Source organism: Alosa sapidissima, chromosome 13 (genome assembly GCF_018492685.1).
Source record: "Alosa sapidissima isolate fAloSap1 chromosome 13, fAloSap1.pri, whole genome shotgun sequence".
NCBI classification, from domain to species: Eukaryota; Metazoa; Chordata; class Actinopteri; order Clupeiformes; family Clupeidae; genus Alosa; species Alosa sapidissima.
The window spans coordinates 26,898,828-26,907,516 of NC_055969.1; the positions used below are offsets into that span (position 1 = coordinate 26,898,828).

The 8,689-nt window shown below is 46.1% G+C and overlaps 2 protein-coding genes across 2 annotated transcripts in view; one reads left to right on the top strand and one right to left on the bottom strand.

Moving 5' to 3' along the window:
- Positions 1-940: 940 nt before the first annotated feature.
- The window catches only part of LOC121679563, a 19,344-nt gene continuing 11,595 nt past the window's right edge, over positions 941-8,689 (top strand). The window contains exon 1 of the mRNA XM_042058379.1: positions 941-950. The gene's annotated coding sequence lies outside the window, so the exon portion shown is untranslated. The remainder of the gene's footprint in view (positions 951-8,689) is intronic.
- The window catches only part of si:ch211-127i16.2 (probable flavin-containing monoamine oxidase A), a 63,603-nt gene continuing 60,670 nt past the window's right edge, over positions 5,757-8,689 (bottom strand). The window contains exon 12 of the mRNA XM_042058368.1: positions 5,757-7,780. Coding sequence (XP_041914302.1) covers positions 7,447-7,780 — 334 coding nt within the window. The 3' untranslated portion in view covers positions 5,757-7,446. The remainder of the gene's footprint in view (positions 7,781-8,689) is intronic.

The following is an 8,689-nucleotide window of genomic DNA, read 5'->3' on the forward strand; positions in this document are numbered from 1 at the left end:
CAGCTAAAACAGCTATTCCCCAACAGATTAACATCCAGCTTGACTCAACTTCACTGACCCCAACTAGATCGGCACGTAACTTGGGCGTTGTAATTGATGACCGACTTAACTTCTCTGAGCATGTAGCATCTATTGCAAAATCATGTCGGTTTATGCTTTACAACATTAGGAAGATCAGACCTTATCTGACACAAGATTCCACAAAACTTCTTGTTTAAACCATGGTCATCTCCAAGCTGGACTATTGTAATTCACTATTAGCTGGCTTACCCGCTTGTGTAATAAGATCATTACAGTATATTCAGAATGCTGGAGCACGCCTGGTCTTTAATCAGCCAAAGAGGACGCGTGTAACTCCTCTTCTAGTTACTCCCCATTGGCTCCCTATAGTAGCCAGAATTCAATTTAAATCTCTCACTTTGGCCTGTAGGACACTGACTAAATTGTCTGTTATGTCGACCAGTCATAAACACTAGGTCTAATTCAAGACTCTTTTCCTCAGTGGTTCCATGTTGGTGGAATGAGTTGCCCAGTGCTCTCCGTTCCTGTGGTAGTTTTGGGTCGTTTAAGAGGGGTCTAAAGACATTCCTGTTCAACATGCACTTAGTTCTTTAAGCGCTTCTTATGCGTTATGGTTTATATAATATTGGGTAACACTTTACTTGACGGTATCGACATAAGAGTGACATGACACTGTCATGACACATGAACCCTAACCCTAATCCTAACCTCTAACCCTAATCCTAACCCTAACTCCAACCCTAATCCTAATCCTAACTTGTTATGACAAAAATCGAATGACACTTAATGACAGAAGCGATGACAGAAGCGTTGTTTATGACACGTTCATGACACAGTCTTGTCACTCTTATGTCGATACTGTCAAGTAAAGTGTAACCGTCATTTGTAAGTTCTACTTTCAAGTGTGTATACCATATGTGTGTGTATGTGTGTGTGTGTGTGTGTGTGTGTGTGTGTGTGTGTGTGTGTGTGTTTACATCATACTGCTGTATTTGTCTATGTCTGTGTGTGCAGTATGAGTTGTACCATGTTTGACTGATGTGTGTGTGCATATCTTTAAGGTCAATAGTATCATGTTTGTGTGATGCATGTTTGCGTGCATACATATCTGGTCAATTGTGTGATGTTTGTCTGCTGTGTGTGTGTGTGTGTGTGTGTGTGTGTGTACTCTCTGATGATTTCAGCAGGGGGTGCGTGGATGTGACCTGTTGTTCCCGGTGTGTGTGTGTGTGTGTGTGTGTGTGTGTGTGTGTGTGTGTGTGTGTGTGTGTGTACTCTCTGGTGATTTCAGCAGGGGGTGTGTGGATGTGACCTGTTGTTCCCGGTGTGTGTGGTCTGAGTGGTGGCCTTATACATATCTGGTCAATTGTGTGATGTTTGTCTGCTGTGTGTGTGTGTGTGTGTGTGTGTGTGTGTGTGTGTGTGTGTGTGTGTGTGTGTGTGTGTGTACTCTCTGGTGATTTCAGCAGGGGGTGCGTGGATGTGACCTGTTGTTCCCGGTGTGTGTGTGTGTGTGTGTGTGTGTACTCTCTGGTGATTTCAGCAGGGGGTGTGTGGATGTGACACACCTGTTGTTCCCGGTGTGTGTGGTCTGAGTGGTGGCCTTAGCTGTCGTCCTTCACCTGCTGACCAGACAGTTGAGTGTGTGTACTCTCTGGTGATTTCAGCAGGGGGTGTTGTTCCCGGTGCTCCGAGTGGTGGTCTGGTGTGTGTGTGTGTTGTTTCCCGTCCTTCACATGCTGACCTCTAAAGACCGCTGATTCCCCTGATTCCCAACCTCCTCCTAACGTCAGACAATCCAGGGGTGGGGGGGGGGGGGGGGGGGGACTCTCGCCTGAGGGCAAACTCTCCTGCGGATATTCAGATTCTTCTTCTCAGAAATCGTGTTTATTCAAACAGAACTAATGAGTACAAAAACCAATATCTTTTGCCATGTGGAAGACATCTTAATTTAGATGCAGTGCAGTGACACAAAAACTCAATTAGGGTCAAATGGGAGTGGGTGAGAGTAAGAGTGGAAGTCAGAGTGGTGAGTGAATGAGTGAGTGAGTAAATGAATGAGTGAGTGAATGAATGAGTGTGTGTGAGAGTGTGTGGTTTAGGGAGTGAGGGAGCGAGCGAGCACGTGAGTGAGTGAGTGAATCAGTGAGTGAGTGAGTGAGTGAATCAGTGAGTGAGTGAGTGAGTAAGAGTGAATGAGTGAGTGAGAGAGTGAGAGAGTGAGTGAATGAGTGACTGAGTGAGTGAATGGGTGAGTGACTGAGTGAGTGAGTAAGTGAGTGAGTTACATGTGTCTGAGTCTTAAAGAGTGGGTAGGACAATGCGTGTGTGTGTGTAGAGAATGAGTGTTTTGAGCATGCTTGAGTCTGCATGCTTGTTTATCTATGTCAGCCCCATGAGTGACCGTAGGTCTAGAGGCCCGTGGCGTCAGCACCGTCCAACGCTTGTTGTGGTCCGTCTCGTACGCTAAACAGACAACACGCCGTTGAGTCATGACTGCTTGACCTTCCCGTCTTCTCCAATCCATCGCTGCGCGTCTAGCCCTGCGGGCACTGCCACTCAGCATGGCACTGATACACTGTACACCAGCGATGCCCAGTGCATGCGTGCACGTGTGTGAGAGACACATCAAAGGCCTGTAGAATGCCAGCTGACAGCAACAGCGTACGGTGCCAACGCCACGGGCCCAGGGGCGGAGTGGGGCACTAAAATCCACCGGGAAAATTCTGACGGCACCGGCCCCCCTCCCAACACCCCCCCCCCCTTCAAACACGCACACATAATGTCAATTTAAAATACTAGGCTATAGGCTACATTTGGAGAAAGGAACTGTAGTGCTAATGCAATACAACAAGCCTATCAACCACAAACCAGGCACTTTCAATAAATTTGTAAGGAACTAGATATTTAAGTGCAGTATAAAAACAGCTTTGTGGGTGGATGTTTCAAGCATCATGCAAGGACATATCTGGGTAGCATAGCACTCCAATAGTTGCCTGTATAAATTAAAAAAAGGCCTAGCCTACAGACAATGTCACCCTAATAACACAGGTAATTAAATAATTGAAAAACCAGGCACTTTGAATAGGTAGATTAAAGTAGGCCTATAAAGGCTTACATATAGACAGTTCCAACGAGTTCCACAAACCATTTATCAGCCTGAGTGGCCCATTAATTACAGTAGTCATAGGCTAGGCTATACATATCAACATAAGACTAGCTTGTGCTAGTTTCTGCAATAACGTCAATGCTTTAGCTCCGCTAACCTTTCTCTCTGCCTTCCATCCATGTGTAAAACAGGAAGCAACCACGCAAATCCACCGACTGTAGTTTTCCCATAGACAGTAACAGTTTTCCTCGAACTTGATCGCTTGTAGGGTCATGCCATTAGACAAGGGGCCACTCATTTATCCCCCTACATTTCTGTAAATAGACTTGACCTGCAATCGGTTCATTGGATAAACCAGAAACTCATTCCCCATTCCCAGGAGACTTTGCTCCATTCTAGCCTAGGCCTGCGTTCATTTAAGAACAAATAACAAATTAAATTGTCATTTTTTTATTTATGACCATGCAAGTGCTGTAACGCCTGAATAAGACAAAAATGAATTAAGATAAATAGCCTTCACAAAAATCAGCATGGGAGAAATGAATGTGCAGGGTAACCATGAATGACATATAGACAGTGAGTGGTTTAAATTTTGTTTGGACTCCCCTGTACATTGAAGTGTAGATCTCGGAGATTTTTGCGGAAATGTTTACATGAATATCTTATGAACGACTCGGGGCCGGCCCACACCTCGACCGGGCCACCGGGAGTTCCCGAACTTCCCGATTGCCCCTCCGCCCCTGCACGGGCCCACAGTGACCCACGGGCTGCAATCGGAGCCGGTCAGCGTGATGTGAGCGTGAGCGGCAGAGCCAGGTCGAGAGCACGGAGAACGAGACAGAGAAACTCGCTAAAGCCAGTTTTTCAAAAAGTCAGAGTGCGAGCATCAAAGCCGGCGAGTTTGAGGAGAAAGACTGTGGTAATTAAAGCCTGTTTGAGATGCAAGACTGAGAGCATCAAAGGCGGTTTTAGAAGTCGGAGAGTTACAGGTACACTGTGTGATTCTAACCCAATACACACTTGCTGTCGAATTCAGTGAACTACAGTGAACAACTTGTGTACTTCTGGGTGTCTGGTGTGTTTAAAAAGAAAGAAACCACAGTCCAGGCTCTCTAAATGGGAAACGAACATTGTGGCTGAAACCAAGCTACATAAACAGTAATAAGTCGTCTGTAAGCATAAGCATAAGCATAAAACAAAGAAAGAACAAAGCCAGGTTGAGAAGTAAGACTATGATCAGTAAAGCCAGGTTGAGAAGTAAGACTATGACCAGTAAAGCTAGATTGAGAAGTAAGACTATAATCAGTAAAGCTAAATTGAAAAGTAAGAAGATTGAGAAGTAAGTATAGTATAAGTATATATACTCTTTTGATCCTGTGAGGGAAATTTGGTCTCTGCATTTATCCCAATCCGTGAATTAGTGAAACACACTCAGCACACAGTGAGGTGAAGCATACATAATCCCGTCGCAGTGAGCTGCCTACAACAACAGCGGCGCTAGCCGCTAGGGGAGCAGTGAGGGGTTAGGTGCCTTGCTCAAGGGCACTTCAGCCGTGCCTACTGGTCGGGGTTTGAACCGGCAACCCTCCGGTAACAAGTCCGAAGCGCTAACCAGTAGGCCACGGCTGCCCCCTAAAAGTAAGACGGGGAACATCAAAGCGCCAGTTTGAGAAGTAAACTCTAAGCACTTGAGGCCTGGGTTCAGAGAAGCTGGCCAACACAGCGGAACACAAACGAGCCCAAAAATGAGACCAGACACAGCGGACAGAAAGAGGCCACTGAGCCCCCAACACCACCACCACCACAGCACCCCAGGGACTCATCTGTCTTCTGCCCCGGCTCCAGTCACCGATCTGGGCAGGCGCTGTTGTCCTCTGGCCTCTCGGCGGGGGCCGGGGGGGTTGGATGTGTCCAGAGTGCATCAGGCAGCCGGTGGACAGGTTGGGCCAGGCGGGGTTTTAATCTTGCGTGGCCCGGGCGCCGGGCGAGGGGTGAAATGGACCACTGATCTGCTGCACGCCGCTGATAACAAAGACAAATAGCGTCGCACGGGAGGCCAGAGCTGCTGGCAGGACCCCACAGGCCCCCATGAGTTAGGTGGCCCTGGGGGAGCCCGACCAAAATCTCCTCAATCACCTGTGCAATCGTGCGATAGCGATTGAATCGCTTAGACGGCACGGGGGGTGAGGGGGACACAAGCTGCTCATCTCTCTCCAGCACACTGGCAGGTGTGTGTGTGTGTGTGTACGCGCAAGAGAGAGTATTTATGTGAGTGTCTGCTCATGCTTGTATCTTTGCATGGGTATATGCACTGTATGTTTTGGAATATATCTGTTTGAGAGAGCATTTATGTACTGTAAGTGTCTTGAGTGTGTGAATTTCTGTGCATGCATATGCATGTTTTCATGTGTGTGTGTGTGTCTGCATGTCCTGTGTGTGTGTCTGTGCCACCTCATCCTTCTCCATGTGTCTGTATCAGACAAACAGGAAGGGGCTCTGCAATGAATGAGCAATTTCCTGCGGAGAATCCATTACCTCCCACCTCCAACATGCAGACTGCCTCAGCTCTGCTAGATTATCCTCCTCATAGCCTTGAGCTTGAGACCGTTCATATTAAGAGACTTTATACAGGAATTAAATTTTAATGGCATAAGAGACAGGTACACAAGGACAGAGAGGAGACTGCGTGCAGCTACTAACAAGTAGCAAGGCTGAAATGAACTTGATATTTACCTTTTTTCCCTTCTGAACACACAGAGAACAAATACAAAGAACAAACTAAGTCTATACACCCTGTGGTTCAGCAAAGACGCCAGCTACATTCAATCAATAAATCTGTGGTTCATAAAATAGTGTTGCTTTTTTCACTTTTTAAGAGAACAGTTCTTTTTCTACATTTTCTGTTCGGAACACCTACTCTCTCACTAAATAAATGGTAGATGTCCATCACAATGTCATTCCTCATAGAACAAGGTAAAATACTTTGCTCACAATAAAATATATATATTTTTTAAATCAATACTCACTGATAAAACCAAGCGCAAGGATTTATTAATCCATTCTATATTATCTTTAAAAGCAGATGTAATCACAATGTCTTCAACAAGCTTGGTAAATTGCATTGCCTATGCTAAATTAACTAGCTGAATGGTCACCTCTGAGTATTTTGCCGACTCGAGAAATGCCCCAAACTGTATTCATGGAGGCAAACGTATTATCTTGGTAATATGACTTATCTTGCTCATTTGAAAGAAGCAATCTTCAGTGTTCCCCATTAGTGGATCAGCTTGTGCATTTATTTATGGGTGATTTTAAGTTGACACAGGTTTTTATACATGCACACCTTTAGTAAATCTAGCCCTGTGCAGTGAATGAGATGGTGTTCCGCACGCAGGATTAGTCATCTCCTAGGAAGCCACGCTCTCCCACACGTGTCCAATCAAATGACTCAGTTGGGGCTTGGCCAATACCAGAGCAGACCCCCACGTTCTGGAATCTTAAGAACTGGAATCTACAGCTCTGTCTTGTTTGGTGCGGCGCGCCGCGCGGCAAGAGATCCATCCTCTCCCCTCCTCGTTCTGCTGCTGCACGCGTCCTTATCAAGACAAACAGGAGACCTCTCTGCAACGAATTAGCAATTTCCTGCGGAGCGTCCATCACCTCCCACCTCCAGCATGCACAGTTTCAGCTCAGACACTTTATCTTCCACATGGCCAGGAAGGTGCAATGTCACCACAATACGGATGAGTTCATTTAAAGCAAAGCTGTGCAGGAATTACATTTTAATAGCACAACATGGTCAATGATACACATGGGCACAAATGTGACTAGGTACTGCTACTTTCAAGCATGGCTAAACTTTTCTTTTGAATTTCACATCCCTATGCACCATGTCACTTTAACCTGACCTGTCACTCTAGCCTCCTGGACTGTCATCCAGGTATGCTGTGAGCAGTGTGCCCTTTTTATGTGCCTATGTCAAGGGTGATTCTGTGTGGGACTCTGTATATATGTGTTCTATGTCTTTTTCTGTGTGTCTATGGTGAAGTCTTTGTCCTGTCATGAGCACACTGAAGCAAATCCCTAGCAACTTGCACCGAGTAGTTTGGCAATAAAGTATTGAATCACTTGTTTTATTTTTGTTTTGATTAGATTTGTCTTTGCCCAGAGTACACAGAGCACGGAACAGAGCACGGAACAGAACACGTTCCGTAACTATACCCTGTGGTTCCAAAGATATTGCAGCTAAACTTGATCGATTTGTCCTGTGGCTCATAAAATAGTGTTTCTCCGTGCCAGTCTAGGGAACATCTCTCCTAGTTTGTGTAATATTTGGGAAGCCAGGCTAACGCTTGGCCAATCACATCTCTCCTGAGTTGAGGCTTGACCAATAACAAGGTGGCCCCCAGAGTGATGGCGGTCAGGGTGAGGGTGACGCGTAGTGGCGAGTAGCCAATCACGTGGCTCCAGAGGTCACTCCGGGGGGTTGGTTGGTGGCTGAGGCCCTGTGCCGCCTCCCTCTCCTCCTGGCTCAACAAGTGCGGACTCAGGCGGGCCAGGACCTCTAGCGCCACCCGGTGGCCACTCTGGATAGCGCCGCTCATGTAGCCACACCATTTGGTGGCAGTCTCCGTCCCCGCCCAGTGGATCCTGCAGCAGACCATACACGCACGTGCACGTGCATGCACACACACACACACACAGATACACACAGACCCACACACACACACACACACACACACACACACACACACACACACACACACAACGTGGGATACAAATGAGTTGTATGAGGCATTAGTAATAGGAAGTAGCAGTAATTGCAGTAGCAGCCCAAGACTCTGGAACTGCCTCCCCCTCCACATCCGTGCAGCCCAGTCTCTAAATATTTTTAATTCCCTTTTAAAGACCCACCTCTTTTCACTTGCCTTTGATTAGTGTCTCCTTTTTATGTGCCAGTGCATAGTGTCCCCTGGCTACCTTTTGGTATATTCTCTCTTTTTACATTATTTTAACTCCTTCAGTCATTGTCTTGTTGCCCTTTTCATTTTTTCCCCCTTCTGCCTAAGGTCATTCTTTTGTTTATTGCACTTAGCACTTTATTGTGAAGCACTTTGGTGCGGCTCAGCCGTCTGTAAATGTGCTATAGAAATACAATTTGACTTGACTTGACTTGACTTGACTTGACTTGACTTGACATCAATTTTTTTTAAACTCGGTAAGTGAGTTAATTGAGACTTTCTCTCCCCTTTAATAATGCATTATATGATGAACCTTTAGCTGGCTTCTGATGAGCAAACCACACATCAACACAACTCCCTTCAACTCCACTCAGCAACTTCCAAACAGTCAAAGAGTCAACAGCTTAGTCTCCTTTCAGCTCATCAGCATACTCTCTGCACATTCATAACAATTGGCTCAAGAATATAGCCATCTACATGCGTTTCCATTCTGTTGAATGCACGTTACAAATGGACATTCCACTTACCAAGGGACGTGTTGTGATTAGCTGTGAGTGTGAGTAAGAGTGTATAAGGTCAGGGCAATACGGAAACACAC